Here is a 26,712-nt window from a genome sequence, read left to right as displayed (position 1 = left end):
CAAGAGGGTACCATGTTCCATGTCTGGTGGAAATGTCCAGTCATGAGTAGGTTCTGGATCCGCATATTTAATTTTCTTTACTAAGTGACAGGAATTAATATCCGTAGATCGCCGGAAGTGGCCTTGTTTAATATACTACCCTCTGATGTTCCCAAAAAATCAATTAAATTAATTTTATATATCATATTGGCGGCTCGCATTACCATAGCTAGGAGTTGGAAACAATCCTTGATCCCGCTGGATAGAGTGAAACAAAAACTCAACTGGATAATGGTTAATGATAAACTGACGAGTATCGTCACTGACTATGTTTCCAGATTTGAGAGGACTTGGGATGCTTGGATTAATTATATTACTGTATCATGAGTGTCTGGCAGCTGACCCCCCCCCCCCCCCCTCTTATATATTTTTTTTTTTCTCTCTTTCACTTGAGAGTACTTTCCTTTTCGTCTCTCTTCCTCTCTTTTTCTACTATTTGTTGAAACATTTTTTTTCTCTCTGTTATTTTTGGTTCATTTTGATTCAATTTTTGTTTATTGATCTATGAAACCTGTATGTTTTGATGGCTATGACATTTCTTATGTGAATTGTAATGCTATTGTCTGCTAATCTTTTTATGTACCTACCGACGTTTTGATTATGATTCTACATCTTGTTCCACCATGCGGGTGGGCCCTTTTTTTTTTTTTTCTCTTTTATTCTTTGCCATCTTGTTTTACGCTTTAATATGCTTGTTTCTCAATAAAAATATTGAAATATAAAAGTATATTTCGACATGATGGATTCTCACTGTATAATACATAGAATGTTGGATGAAATACAGTACTTGTAACCTGTTACCTGTTCTTTTTATACACTTTCTATAGGTCCTCTTTATGTCTTGGTTGAATACGCATCCAAGGGGAACCTCAGGGAATATTTAAGGGCTCGACGCCCCCCTGGGATGGACTATTCATTTGACACATGTAAAATCCCCACTGAACAGCTGACATTCAAGGATTTGGTGTCCTGCGCATACCAAGTTGCCCGGGGCATGGAATATCTGGCATCTCAAAAAGTACGTTTCTGTTTTTTTTACTTGACATTACCTTTATATTTTACAGACCACGGAGTTCCTGTAGTAGTTTGACCATCTTCAATAATTAAACTTTGGTTCCAAACCTGTCATGATGCTGTGCAAATCAAACTGAGCAAACCATGAAAGAAATTAAAACTGCCTGTCAAAACAATTGGTAGATCTAAAGTCATAGGCTGCTGACGTTATGTGCAGTAGTCAAACTTTCTGGATTGTGGATACCAGCATTGTCTACTGATAACTAGGGCAGATTGAATAATAAATAAGAGCCCGCTGAGGATAAGGAGATATCATTGTATTCCCTTGTATTAAAATGTTATCCAACTTGTTTATTTTGTACATTTTTTGATAAGTAAATCTGCCAGATCTTGTGCACCTTGTGAGTTTTTAGCTTGGAGCTATGGAAAGTTTAGAATATCTCAGTAGCTGATAGACCGGTACCCATAATTCCGTAGTCCCACTTTAGCAGAGATGAAAATTCACAGACGTTCTCCAGTGATTCACATGCTTAGCTGTGTAAAAATAACATATAGCAGAGTGGGATGTAAGAACTTAATATTTTTTTTTCAGAAAGCTGCCCATGATAAACAGGCCACCACCATAGTCATATATTGCCAACATGGCAGCCCTCTCCAGGAATGATCTCTGCACACAACAATGTTAATGTGGAAGGGGAGGTATAGAGTGCAGCCTGAGCTGTTCTTCCATTGTCCTCATTCTATGTACCCAGCAGGAAGAAAATGAAAGACACAGGCATCCCTTTAGCTGACACATAGTCTGTGTATGTGAGGAGCAGTACTCTGCCGAGGCAGCAGATGTTGTAGACAATTGTCCAAGTTGCCTAAGTGGATGATTTCTTTCCCTTAATACAAAAACAGGTTTGCTGGTTGTAGCATTATGAATACCCCTTTTATTCCATTTTTATTTTTGCTGAGGAATACTGTAGTACTTAAACCTGATCTGGTCTAAAATGCTTCTAAAGCCTCTTATACATGATGAGAATAATGCTTCTAAAACCCTGTACATACAATGAGAATATCGGACGAATGATCTTCCGTTTTTTTGTTTGGTTTTTTTTGGGTTTTTTTGCTTGCCAGTCTCCATATCGAAAATGGAGAGGTTACTAAAGTTACAAAAATTCTCGTACAACAGAATAAAAATTCTGAAGTGATGTAATGTATTGTATTTTTGGACAAAAACTGTACTGATTAAAAGAAAATTGTATGATCTGGCATCTGTAAATTTTCCTGCTTGTCCCTTTCGTATAATTTCGGACAAAAGCTCTTTACTAACGATTAGATTATCGTATGATCGCTTTGAAAGTGGTTTCTAATTTGGGGACTAGGTTTAAGATGCTAAGATGACTGATAAAGCTCAAGCCCCCAAGTAACTTTACTAGTTAGATTGTTCCTTGTGTCCCTTCAGAATTTAAATTTTTTTATTTTGAATAGCATAATAAACATTTGCCTCCTGCAGCCGCTGAATGCTGGCAGGAAAGAGGAGGAAAAGTCAGATTTCAGCTGGTGCTGGAGGAGAATGCAGGAGATCCGTTCCTGTATATGCCTTCTCTGCCACCCCTCCTGTCCAAGTGTAAAACAGAAAGTAACAGGGAGGCCACACAGGCCCCCTGGAGAATGTGGCGGGGTCACCATTACAACCCCTAACGCTACACCAGTGGTCAGGAGTGTGTGGTAAAAACATGTCTCAACTATGGGGTTTACCGTCCCCCAAAACCACAAATGTAAGTGAGCCCTTACTGTTTTTAACCCCCTATTAGGCGACTTTCACAGTGATCCACAAAACCAGCGCAGTGCCCCTGTGGCTTTCCTGTGGATTAGCTTTGCTTTGCCATAGACTTCTATTCTATCTTGAGGGTGTGGGGCACTTAGGAGCTTTGGTGCGCTTTCTGAAAGTGCCTCAAACCCACAGGATATAATAGAAGTCTAATACTCCGTGTAGCTAACGCACCAGAAAGCCGCAGGTGCACTGCGCTGCACTCGTAGATCAGTGTGAAAGCAGCCTAATAGTTGTTAAAGTTTTTATAGGTGCTAATAGGCCCATTGCAAAAGCTCAGTGTATGTGTACCTGATGCACTCTGATGCTCTGGGATGGGAAATCATCAAGCCCAGATCGCGATCAACAGATTGCTGACCCCTGGAATGCGCTTCCTTTGTTTGAGGTTGGGGGCCACATTAGAGGGCTCCAAGGGCCACAGGTTGAGCACCCCTGGCCTAGGCTTAAACCAACAATAGACAGATCGAATCTTAGCCAGTTCAGCAGGGACCAGTCGAAATTCAATCCATGTATGAGAAGGCTGAATGTGTACCCAAGTTGAACGATCGATCAACTTGGGTATAACCAATGTGCATGGTTTTGCACAGAGCAGGCCTGATCCTCCTCTTCTTGCGTCCTCCGCAGGCATGCCTGGCTCCTCCCCCCTGCTGAATGCCCCCATAGCAAGCCTCCTGCTATGAGGGCACTCATGCATGCTTGCCCCAAGTCGGCTCTGTGTCTCTATTGACACACACAGTGTGGTTCGGTCCTCCCTTCTCTCCTCACTGACTGTGATTGACAGCAGCAGGAGCCAAAAGCTTCTGCTGCTGCCTCTCTGTCCAGTGAGAAGGTTTTTTTTTAACCTTTTTTTTAATGCATTAAGGTAAAAAAAAAGTCTGCCTTTTTTAGAACCACTTAGAAAAAAAAAAGTCAACATTTCTGTTCTTACACATTCACTTTAAGGCTGAACTCTCAACAAATGGCTAAAGGCACAGATTGCATACTTTTAAGGGAAATATATTACCTGCTAAGGATTTGTATTTCTGTCCATCTGTCTGAGATTTATACAGCTCTGCAACACATCAGTCCATGTCATCTGGCAGAGGAGGAGACTTCTCTCTGCTACAGTTTTACTTTCATTTAAAGGTCTTGTCCCTTAGTCAGCCTGTGACTGGACAGTGAAAGGAAAGGCAGCTCATACCTCTGTCACTCTGCTCTCTTCTCCTTATAAGCGTAATCCTTGCACTGCAGCCCAACTTATTGGCTCCTTGTGTTGCTGTTCCTTCCCCATTCTCTGAGCTGTGCTGTACAGGGACTGCAAGTCTGATATCAAGTAAAATTAAGGTGGTTATATACGTATTATTGAATACAGAGCTGCAATAATTTTGCACCTTTTTATGTCTGCCCTGTGCTTAGCTGTAAAGTACTTTGTACTTAGAAGAAATGTTTGCACTGACCCCAGCTGAGTTTATCTAATCCATTCTTTGCACACTCTCTGCTTTCCACATTTTACAAATCCCTTCAGTCCGTTGCTTGGTCCCAACTTTCTATGCCTTACCTAAGCTTCAGTTGAGGAGAGTGGAAAGATAGTGCTGGACCCATAGGTTTATAATACAGGTATTGTTCTCTTAACCACTTCCAGTCCGGACACTTTTACCCCCTTTCTGTCCAGGGCAATTTTCAGCTTTCAGCGCTATCAAACTTTGAATGACAATTGCGTGGTCATGCAACACTGTACCCATATGAATTTTTTACCATTTTTTTTTTTTTTGAGACAGATAAAACTTTATTTTGGTGGTATTTATTCACCGCTGGGATTTTTATTTTTTTTGCTATGTAAATGGAAATGTCCAAAAATTTAGAAAAAAAGTGTTTTTCTTATAAAATTTTGCAAATAAATATTTCATCATAAATCTTGGCCAAAATTTATTCCGTTATCTTTTTAGTACAAAAAAAAAAAAATAAGCCAAATTAGTTTATAACCAAAAATTATAATTTTTAAACTTTTTTTTTACATTTTTTTTTTTTATATTTATTTTATTTTTTTTACATACGGTCACCCTAGCAGTACAGTGTCACCATGGTGACACTGTACTACTTTTGGGGGGTGAGGAAATTTTTCTTTTTTTTTTACACTGATTGCTTTCACACCCATATAGGATATAAAAGCGATCATTTCTCTTTCTCTGTCTGCATTCTTGCAGCCATTGAGAACTACTGAGTGAGCTGTGATTGGTCACAGCTTGTCACATGGTACAAGGGTGTTGTGAATAGCCTTGTATCATGTGACCTCTGTGATCATTCACAGATTTGACACATAGTAAGCAGTGATGTCAGAAGTGACATCTTGCTTACTATTTTGCATGTGATCACTGATTGGCCAATCAGTGATCACATGATCGGGACCTCGTACAGAGGTCCCGTCCGATCGGTGTTTCACTGTGTCCAGGGGACACAGCGGGCACCGGATCGCAAGAAGCGGAGAGGTCGTTTATAAACGGCCACCCGACCCTGCACTGCCACCGTCCGGCCGTTTATATACAACGGCCGGTCGGGAAGTGGTTAAGGTATTAATGTTGGTGTAAATGATCTGGTTCCTGGGCAGGCGACTTCTACAACCCAGAGGATCTCCACAGTCTCCTTGGCTTGTGGTGTGATGTAAAAGGAGTTGAAATTGAAGCGCCACACCACTAAGAGGTCCAGATACAACTTTATTTTGTTAAAGGTCAGGAGTACAATTCAAAAAGTAGCAAATGCGTTTCAGGGGTCTAAGTGCCCCCTTCATTGGGGCTTGATTGGCAAAAAAGTGAACAAGCCAGACGTGAACTGGACTTGTGCCAAAAAAGCTGCTGATTAGGCCTGTATTTTTAATCCACACTGGAAAAAATACCTTTTGTAGTTCCAGGTCACTTCTGGTTTGTACACTTTGTTGCCAGTCCAGCCCCGCTGAAGGGGGCACTTAGACCCCCAAAACGCGTTGGTTACTTTAGGAGTTATACCCTTGACCTTTAATGGAATAGTTGTATTTGATCCTCTTAGCAGTGGTGTGCTCCAATTTCAACTCTTTTAACTAAACTTCAAGCCAGTATATACTGGATGTTGGGGCCCAGGAATAAAAGGGAGCAGGATTTTGAATAATGATTGGGCAGAACAGGGGTGCCCAGGTGCATAGTAGGTAAATATAACATTCACCTCACCCTTCCTTTGCTTAAAACTATATATATACTGGTGCTTTTATGCAATAGGATCAAGCAACAGTTCGATGCAATACACCCTACAGCAGTATGCGGAGAAGCTTCTTTGCAGACTTTTTTGGGTTCTCAATATTTGCAAAAAGGGTGGAGTAATGACATCACTCCTTATCAAGAATTTTGTTGTCACTCAGTACTAAGAATCCAACTATTTTATTAAAATGACTGAAAACCAGTGACATCAGGCTTTACATAAGCCACTTTCATTTCCTACGTTAAAGGGGAAAATCCCATATTATTTTGCTGTAAAATATCTCTGGTGGAAGATTGTTATACACTCCATTTATAGACTGTTTTGTTTCTTCTTGCAGTGTATTCACAGAGACCTGGCAGCCAGAAATGTACTAGTTACTGAAGACAGTGTAATGAAAATTGCTGACTTTGGGCTGGCTAGAGACATTCACAACATAGACTACTATAAGAAGACCACAAATGTAAGTGGATTTTTAAACTGGCAAACATTATTTGTATAAACAAGGCTTATGGATATTATGGATAATTTAATGATAAAACTATTATAAATTGAAATTGCATTTGTTACGTGAGTAGCACCTATAAATATAATGTCCAGTTTCAGCCTAAATTTGCTATATAGCATAGCTGGTGCTGGTCCACTCATGATCTGCATCCTCTGAGTATTGTAGATGGGGATTATTCTGTTTGAGTAGCCTTAGACAATTTGGACATATACTCCTGGTTTTATACTTCCCTCGCTGCCTTTGGTGTGTAATAGGATGTCAGGCACATAGCGGCGTCATACAACCTGGGTTGGAGAGGAGGGAGTTTGCCAATATCATGATATGACCAGCATCTAATAAGCAGTCTTTACACCATGACCAAAATCTAATAGGCAGAGCTAGGCTATTTATTCAATAGTCAAATTCTTCTGCACATGAGTAAGAAGGACTAAAGGCCACTCTCCTTGTAGTGTCACATAGAATATGTAGATAAACAAGGTAAACCAACAGGTATGAAAGGCCTTGCTGCTCTCAGACGACTGGGTTAGTCCAACAGAGTGCACCACACCTAGTGCATTATCCAAGGATCAATTTATTAAAAATTCGGTAACGTTATACTCACAAACATTGTAATATATGGTCGCACAACAAGTGTCACCACATGTGATTTTGCTGAGACCCAATGGACCCTGTACCGCCTGAGTTGAACCGTATAGAATCAGGCCAAGGCTGACTCATTTCGAGGGAATCTCTCTTCCTTTAGAGCCCAGGATAATGCACTATATTGAACGGTATAGGATCAGGCCAAGGCTGACGCATTTCGAGGGAATCTCTCTTCCTTTAGAGCCCAGGATAATGTCGGTGTCCTCTGTTTGTTTTCACTAGGCTATTTACACCCTGACCAGAATCTAATAGGCAGAGCCGGGCTATTTATACCATCACATAACTGCAGTTAAAGGTCCACTTGAGGCACATCATTCTCCAGCATGCATTGTTTGCAGGGGGAGTACCTTTTGTATGGCTATCTTACGCCAGGGTTGCACAACCTTTTTTGGAGAGCAAGGGACACTTAGTTTATTGTGGCCCGCTAACGGTTACCAAATCACTTATGGGGTTTTACCACCCCACAGACAGCAAATGTTTATGAGCCCTTACTGTCCTGAGCCCACTAAAAGGCTTCTTTCACGCTGATGCGCTGTGGTTTACGTACACCGCGGGTGCAACGTAGTGCACCTGCAGCTTTCCTGTAGGTTATCTGCACTAGTCATAGACTTCTAATAAATCTTGCGGGTGTGCTGCACTTTCAGAAAGTGCACCAAACCCGCAGGATGTAATAAAAGTCTATGATAACCCACAGGTGCACAGCACTGCACTTGAGAATCCGTGTGAAAGCAGCCCAATAACCCTTTTTTTATAGGTGCTATTGTGCCCATTGCAAAAGTGCAGTGTGTGTGATGTTTAATACACGGACCTTCTTTACTTTTTCCTGCTTTTGGTGGCATCAATCTCCAGGTTTCTAGAAAGGTCCCAGGTGAAGTGCACTCGGTATCACTCCTCCTGGAACAGGAGTCGGCGCCGACTCCATGCACTCTGATGCTCTGGGATGGCAGGTTGCCAAACCCGTTAATCACATTCTGGGCTTGCTGAACTACCATCCCAGAGCATGGGCATACGCTTCCCTGGTTTGAGGCCGCGGGCCACATCTGAGGACTCGCTCCTATCTCACGCATTCCCAAACAAAAGCAGGAACAGGTTGACTGAAGATAATACACCTGTAGGTGACCTCTTGAAGCAACTTAAACTGATCTCAAATACATGTTCAATGCTCCAAAAAAGTCAATCGATACAAGCCCAAAGCCAGTCGACACGGGCCCTGTGCAAGACACTCACTTTTTTTCATAGAAGCTGGTCAAACCTCATCCAAGCTTCTGTTATTCACAGATAACTGTTAATCCAGAATGATTCGCTATCTATCCAGTCTGATGTGATCACATAGATTTGTGTTTTTACATGGTGGTCTCCCCTTCCTTTTGTAATGTGTTTATCCACAGCTATTCTCCTTGTCCATGATGCAGCAGAAGTTCAGTACACAACAGAGAAAGTCTGAGCTGAGGGATTATAGGAGAAGGTGGGATGGTGCCATTTTGGCTGTACAGATTGTGCTGACGGTTCGGTCCTTTTTGTTTTTCCAATTACAGGGTCGGCTGCCTGTGAAATGGATGGCTCCGGAAGCATTGTTTGACCGTGTCTACACTCACCAGAGCGATGTGTAAGCATTAGCTTAGCCCTTTATAAACACGAATGTACCAGTCTGGTCCTGGGCATACTGCAGACAGTACAAGGTTGTTGTTACAGAACAGACAGTGCATCAAAAACAGCATGGGACTGGATGAAAACTCATCAGCAGGTTTCAATTGCCTATGGTGCAGAAAACCCTTCTGTATTTGTTCTTCAAAGTTCCTGAAAGCATAGACCAGCTTGTGTTCTCCCCACAACAAGTAGTCAGACTCCTTCTGTTATGTTCAACTTCTGGCCTGAATTTGGTTGACTTTTGAGAAGCAGCACAGACCGTTCTCAACACTAAAATTGGCGTACATGTGTTTTTCAACTTGCATAAATATGGAATTGGATATTAATTCTTCTAAAAACCTAGCAAATTGAGTGATTTTTTTCTGTCTGAGAACGGCTTTCCAAAATGCATTTCAATTGTTGATGACTACAATTGAAGTTGAAGTTGGGTCTTGCTTTTAATCACAAAGCTTGTGTCATGTGATTGGATGTATAGCTATTACAAAATTGCTCTCCTTAATGTATGTGTTCCAAGTTAAAACTGAATTTCAGTTGGTGAAAGGTCTGCGTTGTAGAAATTCCAAGTGATTTGTAGTATTTGGGGCTGGTTACAGAGTGGACCGCTTTAGTAGTTATTCCTGTCATCCAGTGCAACTGTGGATGACCCGGGCACACCAGCGATTCTACAGCTGCTTAGATAAGCATTGTAATCCATCGCAACTCTTTATCCAGCTACAAATTACCAGATAAAATAAGAAGAGAAATTTGTAATTGCTACAAATTGCTTACAGTTTGTAGAGTCAAGGAAACGTGAACAAAAAGAACAAGGGATAAAAGACTGCATATTAATGCCTCCCTCCTACTGTTAACCGTAGTCTCTATGATTAAGCCCATCGGGTGAAACATCTCAGAGGGATGATCCTGGGGGCAGGACCATGTGCTGAAGCATGTTGGCTAATTAAAGCCTAACTACATTTTCACTTGCAGTGGGCATGCGCAAGGGTTAACAGCTTGTTTATTCTAAGGGGCTTAAATCGCTTTTACTAATCCTCCACTTCCCTAGTAGACCGTGCTCCCCTATGCTTCGGTGGTGGCTTGTCCCTCGGCATCCTCACGTCTAATGCAGGGCTTTGGACCCTGCTTCACTCTTGATGATGTTAGGACCTTAGACCAGTGGATCCTAGGGCAGACTCTGCAGGAATTTGTCTAGCGGCGTGGAGGAGCAAAATCACCTTCTGAGGATATCAATCACTCGCAAAGCTGGGAGAGGAGAAATCTCTGTGTAAACAAAACGGATCTCTCTCCTGTCCTCATGGACGTGCTGCTTTCTATCTCTCTGCACAGCAGAGAGATGGAAAGCAGCGGGTCTGCTTAGTAAAACACAACAAGGTACACAATAAAATCACTCCCTAACACAGTTAACACTTTGATCGCCCCATATGGTAACACCTTCCTGAGCAGTGTCATTAGTACAGTGTAGGTGCTTTTTAGCACTGATCACTGTATTAGTGTCACTGGAGATGTCCGTGACAGTCAGATCCCTCCCAGTGTCAGAATGCCCACCGCAGTCCCGCTATAAGTCGCTGATCACCACCATTACTAGTATATTAAAAAAAAAAATTCCAGTATCTATACCACCATTTGTAGACACTATAACTTTCACGTAAACCAGCTAATCACTTATTGGGATTTGTTCTAGCAAAGACATATAGCAGAATACATTTTGGCCTAAATTTATGACATTCTATTTTTTTAATTTGGATATGTTTTATAGCAAAAAGTTAAAAATATTGTTTTTTGGGTTTTTTTTCAAAATGGTCAGTCTTTTTGTTTATAGTGCAAAAAATAAAAACCGCAGAGGTGATCAAATACCACCGAAGAAAGTTCTATTTGTGGGGGAAAAAAATTACATAAACTTCATTTATGTACAGCGTTGCATTACTGCTCAATTATCAGTTAAAGTAATGCAGCTCCGTATCGCACAAAATGGACTGGTCAGGTAAGGGGGTAAATCTTCTGTAGGGCAAGTGGTCAACCAGTACAGTAGTCATCCGATAAAAATCGGAAGACCAAGACTACAAATTCTCAGAAACTAGAGACTGCATTACAATACAATATTGATGCCTTTTGTGGGTTACAAATCAAGTGTAGAAATGACAGAAGAAAAAATTATGGAGTAAAGTTACTGTTGCCTCCTTGCAACTAAATGTTTGATTTAGGGGGATAGATTGACTTTACAGTTGCTAGGAGAACACCAACTTTTCTCTGAAGGTAGAGCTCTGGGCATCTTGGGATGGTGTAGAGCATTTCATGCTGAAGACTTACAGCGATGCTAGGAAAAATTTAATTGAGCTCACAATTGGAAAAATGTATTGGCATCCTCCATAGAGCAGTTTGCAGTAGTATATAGACAGGCCTTGTTTGAGTATAGGCAATACTCTAACTAGGACTACAAAGTCATCATACAGCTACGCATCATCATGGGTGTACAGAGCTCTCTGTGTTTCTGCATCTGAAAGAGAACAAAAATGATGGTATTAACCCCCAGCAACCATATTTTCTAACCAGTCCTGGAAAAATGACATCTGGCATCTGAATGGCCATTCTAGACAAACACGTTTCTTTTTCCTCTGCACAGCTTTCTGCTGTGATTATATTTTTTCACATATGTCTGCACTGCCATTGTTGTGAGAAGCTCGGTCAGCATAAAACTGTTATTGTGGTCTCGCCACTCCAGCCTCTGTAGAATGAAATATTCAGGAGCCGTCTTATCTCTAATTATTTTTCATTGACTCGCCTTTCGGTGGTTGTACTCGAAAGGTCGGTATCACTTTGCTCCATTCATGCCTTGAGGTGCTGTATTGCAGCACGCCAGTTTGTGCATGAATAATTCGATTTGTTCCATTCAGAACTCTGTAGAAGTTCCAACAAAGAAGGACTGGAGGTAATGGATGAGCTGTCACTTGTCTGATTAAATGCTCGTTTCAGTGTTAGATGCCAGGTCCAGCTATTTTTTTTTTTTTTCTATTGGGCATCTATGAGTATCTAGTAAAATGGCCCAGGCAATTACTTTTACCAGTGTTAGCTATGCATGGCTGCACATAAATACGCTCAGCCTTCCTCTGCAACAATAACCAAGGGAGGAGTGACCCATGTGAATATTAAAATCTTTACATCTTCATTTCCAGATGGTCGTTTGGAGTGCTTCTGTGGGAGATCTTTACTTTGGGGGGCTCTCCGTACCCCGGGATCCCAGTAGAAGAATTATTTAAGCTTTTGAAAGAGGGTCATCGGATGGACAAGCCAGCCAATTGCACACATGAGTTGTAAGTTCACTAGACTATGATAAGTTCATTAAAGTCGAGCTCCAGACAATTTTTTGTTTTCTTTTGGATAGTATGGGGAAGAGATTTCCAATCATTTCCTTTTGTGACAGGAAGTGAGGGTAAATCTTCCTTACAAAGACTGTAACCCTTTTTGCTCTAGTCAAACAAAATAATTTTTTTTTTGCTGGAGCTGTCATGCCATCCATATTATTAATATATAATATTTATTAACAGAAATCCTGCACTAAAAAGTGCCAAAAAATACCAAAACTCAAAAATTGATAGCTGTGCTTATCACTACTCACACACAAAGTAATATGAAACAAAGCATAAACGTGCTGCTTAGTCAAACCTCGGAGAATGTAAGGTTAAATATCAATTAATCTAAATATAAATCAATAATCAAAATCCAGTTCATAAATAAATAACTCAAGAGAAGTGCATAAAAAGTCCAGTGAAAATAAAGTGCAACAACAAAGTCCCTAAATAAAGGAAAATGCATCCAAATGAAATACAAAATCAACCCAAATCATATGCATCCAGTCCTCTTCAAAATCACCACTTTGCACTCAGCACATGTAACACCAAATCTTCTTACCAGAATGTCAGACCTAAAAGTATAGGAGGTCTAAAAAAATCCTAACAATGGATGGATGGATGAGTACTCAGTCTTCAAATCCATAGCCTAACACCTGGATGGATGAATGGAATTGTGCCTCCACTCCCAAAGCTAGCTGCCACAATGAATTGATGGGTATAAGCCTCCACTCCCACAGTCTGTCGCCCATATCTACTCACATTTTCACAAAGTAAAATCTCATATCAGAAAAAAATGCATCCAGCGCCCTGGTGGTTGTGATGATGTCACTGCTGTTGCTCCACCCGTTTCTTTTGAATATACAGGATCTTTAAGCATTAAGACCATAAGCACATATGTATTATCCTATATGATGTTATAATACTTTTATTATTTATAATATTTACTTATGAATTTGATAGTTCACATTTTTATATCTATCCACTTTATTGATTTATATTTAGATGAATTGATATTTAACCTTACATTCACTTGATAGTTTAATAGCGCAGCATTTTTATGTAATATTTATTATTCCAGGTTTTGGTAGATGCTGGAAAGTAAAATCTTTTCAGTTACTTTGATTTTTCGGGGACTCTTGTGAAATCTCTTTGCAGAGTTCCTGAGTCCACACATCTGCTGTGTTAGTTATGAAGGGTTCCCACCATCCTTGTGCTGGATTTCCAGGTCTGCACACCTGCTGTGCCCATTATGAGGGGCTCTTACTCTTCATATTGAATTTTGTTACTGATTTTCTATAATAAAGAATGAACACAAAAAGGTAGTGACAGCAGAGATGGGACTTATGGCAAAGAGAGCTCACTATTGAAGAGTACCCAAGGCATAAAAGTAAATATTAGCACAACTGGCTACATGAGTACAACGTAAAATATGTTCAGACACAGCTGTGTCCTATTTTTTTTGTTTTGTTTTCTGCTATTCTCAGCAGAAGATTGATAATGCTATACACAGCTGTACAAATGAACCTATAGACTAGTATACAGATGCATCCAAAACTATACACAGCAGATATTCCATCCATTTGATGGAGTCCTTAATGTAGATGCAAATATAACCCAACCACTCAATGCACCTCTTAGAGTCTGAGGTCTCAACAGGGAGAAAGACAAAAAAATTATAGGATTTCCTGCAGGAAGCAAAAGGCCTTATGGTTACCAAATTATGTAAATTTAAAAAGTCAGTTCACTTTTCTTGAAAATAAAATGTATGTGTAGCCAAAATACTACTGACAACTTTCACCATGATCAGAGAGATCATACAGTCCCTTCAACACTCTGCGATTAGCCCTCTGAGCTGAAAGGCATTCTGGACAACACAGAAACATTTGGGGTGGGATGACATTTGTATCTAAATGGCGCAATCCATGTGGCATATTAGAGCTTCTCCACTGATGGACTTTGTTTTGTCAGGTATATGATAATGAGAGAGTGCTGGCATGCGGTACCATCACAAAGACCCACCTTCAAGCAGCTCGTTGAAGACCTTGACCGCACCCTTACTGTAACTTCTACTGATGTAAGTAATTACCACTCATGCAAAACCAAACGTCCACTTTTTTGTGAACCCTTTGCTAGTTTAACAAGGTCAGAATTTTATATTAAAAATGAAAAAACCTAAGCTAATGTAAATGCCCGACAACTATGGTGGCACAATGCCTGCTAACATTAAAGAGGCAGGCACTGTAACAGATGTGTGGATCAGAGGTAGAAAGTGGAAGGCCATATAGCCTCTGATCCATGCACTGGATAATAGAGGAGATTTCTTTGTATCCATGGACCACATCCGATTGTGTCTCCTGGCTTCTCTAGACCAGTGGTGGATGCAGCCCTCGGGGCACTGTTCCACTGATATAAGGTATCATTTCTCACACTGACACCAACATTAAGACATCATTCTTCTTACTGACACATGATGGGGAATTTTTCCTTCGACTGAAACCAGTGATGGGGAACTCTTCCTTCCACTGACACCAGTGATGGGGAACTCTTCCTTCCACTGACACCAGTGATTGGGAACTCTTCCTTCCACTGACACCAGTGATGGGGAACTCTTCCTTCCACTGACACCAGTGATGGGGAACTCTGCCTTCCACTGACACCAGTGATGGGGAACTCTGCCTTCCACTGACACCAGTGATGGGGAACTCTGCCTTCCACTGACACCAACGATGGGGAACTCTGCCTTCCACTGACACCAACAATGGGGCATAATTCCATCCCATTGATATAAACTGGGGACTAGTCCTCCCACTGACACCAGTATTGGGCACATTTCTCAGGTGCTATGTATTTCTTTATATCCACTGACCATCAAGCTTTAAGCATTGTTTACTTCAACTGAAGCTGGACCTTTTTTTGGCTCCTTCCTTTCACTGTCCACAGTCAGACCCTCCTGAAGCATGGAGGACAGTGGACTGGCCCATTGTTTTGAAAGTTTGGAGACCCTTGGTCTAGACGATTTTGTGACATTGCTGTTCTGTGGTGCCCAGCAGTCAGAAAAGGGGGAGTCTCAGAAAGAGGGACAAAAATGATGGTGTACCATCAGACCTTTTAAAGAGAAAGTGTCTCACATTTGGAGCAGCAGCATATTGGGAACATGAATAGCAGTAGGAAGGAGTGAATTGTAAGACATATACTGTAGTCTGGTCCTGAGACGTGGCATGATGCTGCTGGATGCTAGCATATTAAGGGCATGCTCCATTCACATCAAATGGTTAATACAGGCTCTCATAGACGGGGTTCTATTTCAGAGCTGCAATGAACCCTACTGGACTCCATCTACATAGTTACATCCTTTGATTCACTGAATTGCGATATCTCAAATCTGCATTGTGTTTGTGACAACCATTGTTCACAGCATTGAATAAGGGTATCATTCATACATCAGTGTGTAGTGCAGCCTTTTCTCAGAAACATCCAGTTCTTGTATAAAACTACTGAATGGGTGGTGATGGGTTTTAAATGTTCTCTACCCAGCTGCATCTCATATGCTTGCAGTTAGTTTATCTCTTGAAAGAGCTGCATATTTTGACCACTTCTTTAATACAGATAGTAAAATTGGCCACATATGTTCCAGGCATCAACTCAGGTCTGTGATCACCATGTACTCGTCCCGGATTAGTGCTGCAGGCAGATTAACCATTAGGCACTGTGGGCAGGTGCCTATAGGTGGCTAAACGAAAGAGGCAGCATTTCCCTGTTGAAATATTTACTGCACATTTTACATCAATACTAGAAATAGTTATATACTGTAAAGTTATTTATACATTAGTTACATAGTCTGGCTGAAAAAAGACAAAAGTCCATCCAGTTCAACCATTAAAAAAAAAAAATTATAATCCTATATCCCCAGTTGATCCAGAGGAAGGCTAAAAACTCAGCAAAGCATGATCCTGCAGGGAAACAAATTCCTTCCTGATCCCCCGAGAGGCAATTGGATATTCTGTGGATCAACTTTACCTATAAATGTTAGTATCCAGTTATATTCTGTGTATCCAAGAAAGAATCCAGGCCTTTTTTAAAGCAATCCACGGAGCTGGCCAGAACCAACTCTTAAGGGAGTCTATTCCACATTTTCACAGCTCTTACTGTGAAGAAACCTTTCCGTTTTTGGAGAATAAATTTCTTTTCCTCCAGATGTATGGAGTTCCCCCTTGTCCTCTTTGATGACCTCAGGGTGAATAGCTCTACACCGAACTCACTATATGAACCACTGATGTATTTATACATGTTGATCATTTCCTCCCCTAATCTCCTCTTTAGAGAGAATAAATTCAGTTCCTCTAATCTTTCCTCATAGCTGATCTCCTCCATGCCTCATATCAGTTTGGTTGCCCTTCTCTGTACTTTCTCCAGTTCCCCAATGTTCTTTTTGTGAATTGGTGCCCAAAACTGAACTGCATATTCCAGATGAGGTGTTACTAATGATTTGTACCAGGGTAATATGATATCTCTCTCTGGAGTCTATACCTATTTTAATACAAGAGAGGATTTTGCTCGCTTTAGAAACCGCAGCTTAGCATTGCATGCCAATATTAACCTCCCTAACGGTATTCCCGAGTGTAGCTCGGGGTAAAATGTCTATACCAAAAGCGGTAACCCCGAGCTACACTTGGGTTTACCATGCAGCGCTGTATAGGGAGTCCCTGCAGCACTTACCTTGTCCTTGGCTCCCGTGATGTGTCCCCTGCAGCGTCCCCGGCCATCTCCTCCGGCCGATGCCGGCATCCGGCTCCTGTGTTCCGGTCCCTGTGACGTCGGTACGTACGGGCGCCGTCGGCAGCGGGAAATTTGAAAATTTAAAAAAAATGTCATTTTTTTCAAAACGATTTTACATAGTAAAACATTGCTGTTTCAACCCATTTCACATACATTTTGTCCCGAGTGCTCTGTCCTGTCCCCTGTCTGCATTTTGATTGTTCTTTCTGCCTGGAAACGTAGAAAAGTCCATGGCGTCCAAAAAGCGTCCCTTTATGTCAAAAGTGGGTTTAGACCAGCTAGAGAACAGCGATAGTAAATCAGAACCACTTGCAGAATTGAGTGATAATGATTCATGGGGGAAATTCATCATCGGACACTGAAAACAATTTTGCAACTTTGTTCAGTGATGTGCGAACTTGACGCTATATTTCAAATTTCAGTGTTTTTGGTTTGATTATATTATTGAATTAAATGTATGATTTAGAATCTTGTTCAGACAGATTTCAGTGAGTTATTCCTAAAAATTACAGCCTACAATAAAAAAACTACATATTTCCATGCAAAATAATGGTACCGCTTTCAGCACCAAAAATATGAAATAATCATACCGCTAGGGAGGTTAAGCTTGTGATCTACCAGAACTCCCAGATCCTTCTCCACCATTGATTCCCCCAGTTGTACCCCCCTAGTATGTATGATGCATGCATATTCTTAGCCCCCAAGTGCAGAACCTTACATTTTTCATTTATCAACATTGTGAGTATTATTGCGTTCAGGAAAACAAGGAAATACTCTGTTTTAATGAGGCGTTCTAGGAATGGGGTATAACTTAGGGGGCCAAAAAAATTGGATGCTTACATGCTCAGTGATGAAAAACTAGTCCCCATTCATTTCAATCGGTAGGGTGGGAACTACTGTGAAGAAATATTGCAGTCATCTTTTCACTTTAAGGCCTGCACCAGCGAACTGCCATTATTCTCAGAATTGGAAAAGGAACAAGTGCAGAGTAGTTGACTTGACATGATCCCGGAAAACATGTACCAAGAAAATGCAGAGGCTGTCTATGCTAGTGTTTTTCAACCTTTTTTCAGTCAAGGCACCCTTTAAAATTATGGACAGTCTTGAGGCACCCCATTCTAAAATGTAAAAAACTATTCTAATACTTCTATATAACGCAGCAACATCCACACACATGACATCCAGGCCACCCAACATTAGAGGTGATTTATTCTTCCAAAGCGAATACACTTTTGCACACTGGTACTGACTAGAATTCCAATGTTTTTCTTCTCCCTCAGTTTTTATCCATCACTGAGCTAATGTGACCCCAGCACTGACTGGGAGGGTCAAACAACCGACATCCTCCTTATCAACTGATGATGTCATTGGTTGTCAGGATGCCAGTGGCTACAAGGTTATAATGGTGCACAATGAAAACCTGTGACTTTGTGTAACTAAAAGGCAGGATTATTCCACCTACTGGCTTATATACAAGATTTGGGCAATGTTTAGATATTTTGCCTGGGCACCCTGGTTGAAAAAGGCTGGTTTATGCTGACCTTTCCTTTTTGAAAATCCTGGATGTCATGCTGATCCTATGGCTTCAGCACTTTGAGGTTCTAGACCAAATGTCCAGATCAGGCATTCCTATTTGAGAATCTGCTTATTCTGGGTCGTTCACCCAAAGTATTGACGCCAAAGAGCACTGGCTTTTGTAAGGTTGGCAGTAGAGCTGCTATATTTTTCTCAGTCCAGCTTTCCTTTTATAAGTAAGCCATGTGAGGCTGCGCTAAATGTTTTGGATCTATATTTGTAGAATAGGCGGTGACAATGAGAGCTTTTTGCTGCCTATGGCAACAATAGTGTCAGTGTGCAAGTCTGACGCCCTTACCTACAGTCATGAACAACACACTACTGTACAGTCTGTGTACCGACATCTCCGCCAATTAGCCGTGCTCCGTTTCCACAGCATTACTCCCCTTTAAAAAAAAAAACCTACAAGCCCCATTTGTCTGGTGGCGTGCTGCAGGACTCCACGCTCAGATTCCCCAGACTCGGCTACACAAAGGCTCTCTGTGCTAGTGGCAGGGACACCTTGTTTTCTTACCCTTAATTGGAGCAATTTGTGTGAAACGAATGACGTGACTCTGAAATGTGCAATCTCCATTACTGCCTCTGAGTGATTAGTCCCTATTGATCGGAGCTCTCCGCACTCTCTGGTGAAATCACAGCAAATCCCTTATTCTTAGAAAATAAAGTTACAATTTGAAATGAATGCATCACATTTGGCATTCAGTTGGTCAAGTTTTGTATGTGTTTAAATTTTTGGCTCCTTTAACTCTCCTTTACAAGTAGTGAGATCATTCTGTTAAAGTTAAGCAGGTTTAATAAACAATCAATAAAAAAAAAAATCTTTTTAAATTAACATATGTAAACATAAACTTTTTTTTTTAAAGTTTTGCAGAAAAAGTTAAGTTCATGCTGGGGAGATTCGCCCTTTTACACCTCTACTTTTCTTTAACATTGTCTCCAAAACAGAAATTGAGAGAAAATTCTAAATTTTGCAGCTGTCACCAGAGGAAGGTGTTAGGGTAAATTAGCCAATGGGGTTTCAGTGACGAACTGTCTAAAAATGGTCTCCCCTCACTTCGTCGAGATTTCCTTTCATTTCTTGTTGCTTCCCCAGAACAGAAATAGGAATTCTCCCCGGCCAGATACAAATAGCAAAAAAATAACCTGAATGGGGTTTAAAACCTTTTATCCAAAACAAAAAAAATGTATACATACATATTACTTGTAATGTAATTTAGTATTCCATTTACCTACATTTTTATTTTTCTAGATTTATCTCCCTGTAATCTCCTGCAGAGCATCACAAAGACTGACAGGGGTAGGGGCAGTATAAGGAGCCATGTCATGCTGCACTATAGCACACGTGTTAAACACTTCCAATGTATGCATTACAATGATTTAGGTTCTTGTTTAGAGTTCAGATTTAAAGGAATAACTTTAGACCGTGCTGTATGGCTGCTTGGCGTAAGGATGGTGACACCGCTTGTGCAGAGCCTGCCGTTCTGAAATCTCTCTGTTACTGCTCCACCCCCAGTATGTTCGGTGAAGTGACTTTATCATCCTAGCTCTTTAACGTGTGTCTAGAGCCAACATTTTTCTTTAAAACAGCCTTTTTCATTTTATTTCTCCTCACCGCTTCTCCTGGAAACACAACATGAATTGAGAGGAAATCTCTCCAAACGTAGGAGAAATGCCCTCCTAGAGTTTGCTTACTGAACGATTGTCCTGATTGCAAGATGTCCCTTCTAATCCAGAAGAGGAATAGAGGGGACATCCTCCAAATCGGGACAGTGGTTCCCATGAGCACTCTATAAAAGGGCATTTAAAAAAAGATTGCCTGGATTCCTTCCTTAATGTACACAATATAACTGGATACTAACATTTATAGATAAAGTTGATACAGGGAATATCCGATTGCCTCTTGGGGGTATCAGGAAGGAATTTTTTCCCTTCCTGGAGCAAATTACATCATGCTTTGCCAGGGAAGGGCAGGGGTTGGTTTGCCTTCCTCTGGATTGCTTGTGTATGTAGGATTGCAATTTTTTTTAATTTTCCATTTTGTTGTTGAACTAGATGAACTTGTGTCTTTTTTCAACCAAGCTAACTATGTAACTATTTCTCCACAATTTGGAGAGATTTCCTCTGAATTACAGCTATATCTCCTGGTAAATTTCTCTTTTGGAGACCATCATAAAATGAAGCATTTCCCTTCATTGGCTGTCACAATAGCAATGGTCATCAGGACAAATCTCCCCAATAGGGACACAGAAAGCAATAAAAACCTACCAGAGGTGTTAACACATCCACATTATATCCAAATCCTAGAAAAAAAAGGATTGCCCTTTAAAATATATCAACATGGTGTCTTATTCTGGGAATAAGGGCAACCATGTGTTACAAGGAAGAACCTGATATGCACCAGAATACAATTTTCTGATATTTTTAAAGTCTTTTACTTCTGTAACTACAATTTATTTTTTTCTAGTAGTATTTTTGTATTGCTATAATTTAGTTATTTATTTTATTTATTACAAGTACTTGTATAGTGCCATCAATTTATGCTGCATTTTACATATATATTTAATTGAAGCCACTGTTGTTATAACTGATTTTTTTTTTTTTTTTTTTTTTCTGTATTTCAGGAGTACCTTGACCTTTCTGTGCCATTCGAACAGTATTCACCAGTGTGCCAGGACAGTCACAGCACTTGTTCATCAGGAGACGATTCAGTCTTTGCACATGACATTCTTCCCGATGAGCCCTGTCTTCCCAAGCACCAGCAATACAATGGCATCATTAGAACATGACTTCCACCTGGACAGACACACAGGAAAGAAGGAATGTAGACTTGAGGCATATGGACAGGCCCTCCCAGTCGTGATATTTGCTGTACACTAAGTCAAGAAGCACTGTTTGGCCTGAAGGAACTGCCATGATACAGAGAAAGAGAAATATATGAAAAAAATAAATATATTTGAGAAGGATGTTAATATTAGAACGCTCAGCGATGGGACCTCTAGTGATCTGCCAATGAGCAAACCAATCTGTGCCTGCAATATTAGGAGAAAATCGAATGTGTACAAACACGCCTTGCCTGTAAAGATTGTACATTTTTTTATGCAGTTGAATTTTTAATTTTTATTTTTTATATTTTGAAGTAGATCTGAAATGCCGCTCTGCTTGCAGGAAACTGAATGCTTGTCATACACGGAAATGGAAATTAGTATGTCAGCCTATGAACTGTCATAACTACACAGCTGTTAGGTCAGTGCAATGCTTGGGTATCTTAACCTCTTTGAAAAATTTACATTACACCCCATATATGCATATTTCCAACATGTTGTGCAAAAACTCATAGCAACCAATCAGGAATCAGTTTTCATTTCGCTCCTACTATGATTTTTAACTAAAAGACTGCAAAGGTAAATATTAGGAAAGTTGCAAGACTGTAAACATTAAGGCAAATTTATTTTTCCTAATGTTATGGGAGTTTATTTTATTTTATTTTTTTTTACAAACATATTTACAGAATTGGGGACAACAGTTGTGTTACGTTAGTACAACCATTTCAGCAGTACATTCATATTATCTGTTATTTCAATTTTCATTTCAGCAATGGATCATCCAGGGCTCACAATATTTCTTTATTTTTTTAATTCTATTTTTGTTACATGTCCTCTATTTTTATTTAAATTATTTAATAATTATTCTAAAGAAAAATCTCTAGATTATTATTTTCAAATTTATTTTATATTTGCTTCTTTTCTGTTAGGTATCAATAATTTCAGATACCTGAAAGCAGAGCATGCCATCTACTTCAATAATTTTTTTTTGCAAAATACAGTGTAAATATGCATAAGTACATAATGTATATAAAACTGAAAATTGAATATTATATAAATATATATATATAAATATAAAAAAAATACTAATATACTCACAGCCATTTATTCGGAGAAAGATCTTATCTCACAATTACACATTGCAGTCTAGGATAACACTGATCTAGTCATATATAAATTTATTTTCACGGATTTATTTTTGAAAAAAAAATATTTGTTTACTGTGTATATTTGTAAAGTTATTTATAGACTTTATTAACCTGTATGTTTGTTTGTTTTTTTGTTTTTCTTACATAGTTACAGCTTTACTGTACACATTTTACACTCGCAGATTATATGTTTTAACTTATTAACAGTCCATAAATTTTACTCATTTTTTTTTGCTTTGGAAGATTTACTCAGAAAATCCTGAATATGTAAAAATGTATAGTCCTCTAATTAGTTGCATCATATGTTTGTATGTATATATTTGCTGTTTGGCAGAAGAACACAGCACAAACTGGCAAGGATCCTATTTACAAGTTTTCTTTTTAAAAAAAAAAGTACTCTAATTTATATTTATCAAATTTCTACCTACGTGAAAAACATGGCTACATCTTTATTGTCAAAGGAGGAGCGCTTGCAGGCCATAAAAGTGCCCAGGGCGAAGACTTCTATGCTGTATGAGATACCCGCATGACCATTATAGAATATTTTTGCAGCTCTCCAGTAAATTACGATTTGGGTTTAAGTTCTCATCTTTCTTGAGTAACCTTGAAAAGGTCATGAAGAAAATCCTCTGGCATCAACCTGTTGACAGTATTTATTTTGTTTATCCTGGACTGCATTAAGAAAACAGATTTTTACTATATTGCAATAAACAAAATTCTCTAAATTAAGTATTAAAAGTATTTGTTTAAATATATTTTTTTCACTTGTTTACCCACCTCTAATGTGAAGATTTTTGTCTTGTTTTTGTTTTATAAATAGCCAACACACGCTGATGATTTTTTCCCCTTTTTGTGTAACATATACAACATATAAAAGATTGCTGATACATTTATATATAGACAAATTAAATAATATTTCCAAAGCCGTTTTCTCTTTCCCCCTCATGATTTTTATTTTTTTTTTTTTTATTTGTATGCCAAAATTATTCTAGTGAGCACACTTTTGGCAGACTTGGCTACTTATATCACAACTGACTTTTTTTAATTATTAATTTATTATTGTTGTTTATTATTGTTTTTTATTGCTGCTCATATATTGGAAAAAAAAAAGTGTAGCAGGCACCATGGTTTGCCATCTTTCTCATTTTCCTTAAGTAAATACTGAGCACTCGCGCACTGTGGAAGATTTGAAAACTCATAAAATGTGTGAGTTTTCTGCCATACATATGGAAAATATTGTACATTTTTTGAATAAATTAAAAAGAGTGGTATTTTCTTACAAATGTCTGCTAATTATGTACATTCCAGTGCTTAACACTTCTTTTTTTCCCCCCCAGTAAGGTACAACATTTTTGCATGTGTTGAAATCTCACTAGAAATTATATATATATTATATATATAATTTATTGAGTTTTTACAAGATGTATCTGTTGTAGACATTGAATTAACGTTTTTTCTTATTGAACGCTTATATAGTTTTATAGCAAGAATGATCTTTTAAGAGCTAAATCGAAGTTGACTTTTTCCTACATTTTGTACTGCTGAATTCGCATTCCACAGGTTTTCATGTGGTAGTTGGGTTTTGTTAGGGAATGGTTTGGTTTGATTTCTTGACAATTGATACCTGACTTGTGCTGCTGTAGAGGAGGTGGACACCAGATTAACTACCCTTCTGCTATTTTTTGTTAATTTTGCAAACATAACTTTTACCAAAACAATAAAGACAAAAATTACTTGTTAATGTGTGGGCATTATTATCTTAAACTTTTCAGTGCGCGGTCAAAAAACATGTAGCTGTATGCAAATGTTTGAGAATACCTGGTCAAATTATACACTTACCGGCCACTTTTAATAGGTACACCTTGCTAGTACCGGGTTGGACCCCCTTTTGCCTTCAGAACTGCCTTAATTCTTCGTGGTATAGATTCAACACGGTGTTGGAAACATTCCTCAGAGATTTTGGTCCGTATTGGCATGAGTTACTGTTGTCTTTCAGCCATCTCAAACCAGTCTGCCCATTCTCTTCTGACATCAAGACATTTTCATCCACACAACTGCCACTCACTGGATATTTTCTCTTTTTTGGACCATTCTCTGTAAACCCTAGAGATGGTTGTGCATGAAAATCCCAGTAGATCAGCAGTTTTTTTGAAATACTCAAACCAACCCGACTGGCACCAAGAACCATGCCACATTCAAAGTCACCTAAATCCCCTTTCTTCCCCATTCTGATGCTTGGTTTGAACGTCAGCAAGTTGTCTTCACCACGTCTACATAGTTATTCTGGCTGAAAAAAGACAAAAGTCCATCCAGTTCAACCATAGAAAGAAAAAAGTTATAATCCTATACCCACCATTGATCCAGAGGAAGGCAAAAAAAACAGCAAAGCATGATCCAATTTGCTCCTGCTGGGGAAAAAATTAATTCCTGATCCCCGAGAGGCAATCAGATATTCCCTGGATCAACTTTACCTATAAATGTTAGTTTCCATGCCTAAATGCATTGAGTTGCTGCCATGTGATTGGCGGATTGGCAATTTGCGTTTCCGAGCACATGAACAGGTATACCTAATAAAGTGGCCAGTGAGTGTATGTTCTCACGATTTTCTTTCCCAAGAGTTGTATTGGATTTTTGGGAAGGCATAATGAGAACACACAAAAAGTAGTACAGATAGAAAATCAGCAAAACATACTAAATACATAGATGTATTATGTTAGGGATTTGTTAACAGATGAGTTAACGAAACCTTTTGAGGAAACTAACCTGAATGTTTGTTTTTTTTTTTTGTTTTTTTTTTTTATATATATCTTTTGGCTAATTGTAATATACAATTTAATTATAGCCCCCCATTGAAAATAGATAAACATCAAATGTGCAAGGTGAAAGAAAAAGAAGGTAAAATTCCTTTTTTGTGTAAAGCCAGAAAGTATTTAAGTCACTGAGGTTTTTATTTCTCTCCCTTTCAGCAATTTCAACAGAAAAATTTCAAAGTAGAATCCAGAAAGGGGCACAGCAATAAAGACACTATTTTTAGTGGCAAGGGGAAGGGTTAGAACAACGCTTAGGTTTTTTATTTTTATGTTCTTTTGGTAGATTCCCCATACCCTACTTACTGTTACAGGCAGTCAGGGGAAACTTTTTAAATGGAGACCTAGTGGTCAATTCACTAAAGGTTCCCTCATGTGATAACACGGTCACATGACTCATTTGCATAAATTATTGTCTGCGGTAAAAAAAATGTCCAATTCACAAAAAAAAAAAAGATTCTGCTGTATTTAACGCAAAAATGAAACATTGCTCAAAAAAATTATGTGGGCAGTACAGTGGCTAAATGGTTCCGTCTGGCAATACTAGGGCCACTGGTTCAAATCCCAACCACAACACCACCTGCGTCTAGTTTGCATGTTCTCCCTGTGCCTGCATGGGTTTCCTCCAGGTATTCCCGTTTCCTCCCGAACTCCAAAGGTTAATTGGATCCTGTCTAAATTGGCCCTAGTATGTGTATGAATGTAAGTTAGGGACCTTAGATTGTACACCCCTTGAGGGTTAGGGACTGATGTGAATGTACTGTATATGTAAAGCTCTGCATAAATTGACGGCGCTATATACAGTAAAGGAAATAAGTATTTGATCCCCTGCTGATTTTAAATGTTTGCCCACTCACAAAAAAATGATCAGTCTAAAAATCGAATGTTCGGTGTATTGTAACATTGAAAGACAGAATAGCAGCAACAAATTCAAAAGAAATGCATGTTTAACAAATTATGCACTGATTTGCATGTTCATGAGGGAAATAAGTATTTGATCCCCTATCATTCAGCAGGATGTCTGGCTACCAGGTGTCTTTCATACAGGTAAACAGCTGAGATTAGAGGCAGTCTCTTAAAGGGAGTGCTGCTAATCTCATTTTGTTACCTGTATAAAAGACACCTGTCCACAGGAGTAATCAAACAATCAGATTCCAAACTCTCCACCTTAGCAAAGACCAAAGGGCTGTCCAAGGATGTCAGGGACAAGATTGTAAACCTATACAAGGCTGGACTGGGATACTAAACTATCGCCAAGCAGCTTGGGGAGAGGGTGACAACAGTTGGTGCAATCATTCGCAAATGGAAGAAACACAAAACAAGTGTCAGTCTCCCTAGGTCTGGTGCACCATGCAAGATCTCACCTCGTGGAG

General features: G+C 39.4%; 1 protein-coding gene across 4 annotated transcripts in view; it reads left to right on the top strand.

Annotated features, from left to right (window-relative positions):
• The window catches only part of FGFR3 (fibroblast growth factor receptor 3), a 166,208-nt gene extending 141,935 nt beyond the window's left edge, over positions 1-24,273 (top strand). For all 4 annotated transcript variants that reach the window (XM_089692269.1, XM_089692268.1, XM_089692267.1 and 1 more), the window contains exons 13-18: positions 867-1,057; positions 6,411-6,533; positions 8,756-8,826; positions 12,035-12,172; positions 14,180-14,285; positions 21,184-24,273. In XM_089692269.1, the coding sequence (XP_089548395.1) occupies positions 867-1,057; positions 6,411-6,533; positions 8,756-8,826; positions 12,035-12,172; positions 14,180-14,285; positions 21,184-21,348 (794 nt within the window). In that variant the 3' untranslated portion in view covers positions 21,349-24,273. The remainder of the gene's footprint in view (positions 1-866; positions 1,058-6,410; positions 6,534-8,755; positions 8,827-12,034; positions 12,173-14,179; positions 14,286-21,183) is intronic.
• Positions 24,274-26,712: the final 2,439 nt, after the last annotated feature.

Source organism: Staurois parvus, unplaced genomic scaffold (assembly GCF_062004578.1).
Source record: "Staurois parvus isolate SC_StPar_1 unplaced genomic scaffold, SC_StPar_1.0 ptg000581l, whole genome shotgun sequence".
Taxonomy (NCBI): domain Eukaryota; kingdom Metazoa; phylum Chordata; class Amphibia; order Anura; family Ranidae; genus Staurois; species Staurois parvus.
The sequence above is the reverse complement of the archived record's forward strand: the minus strand, read 5'-3'. Positions and strand labels throughout refer to the sequence as shown.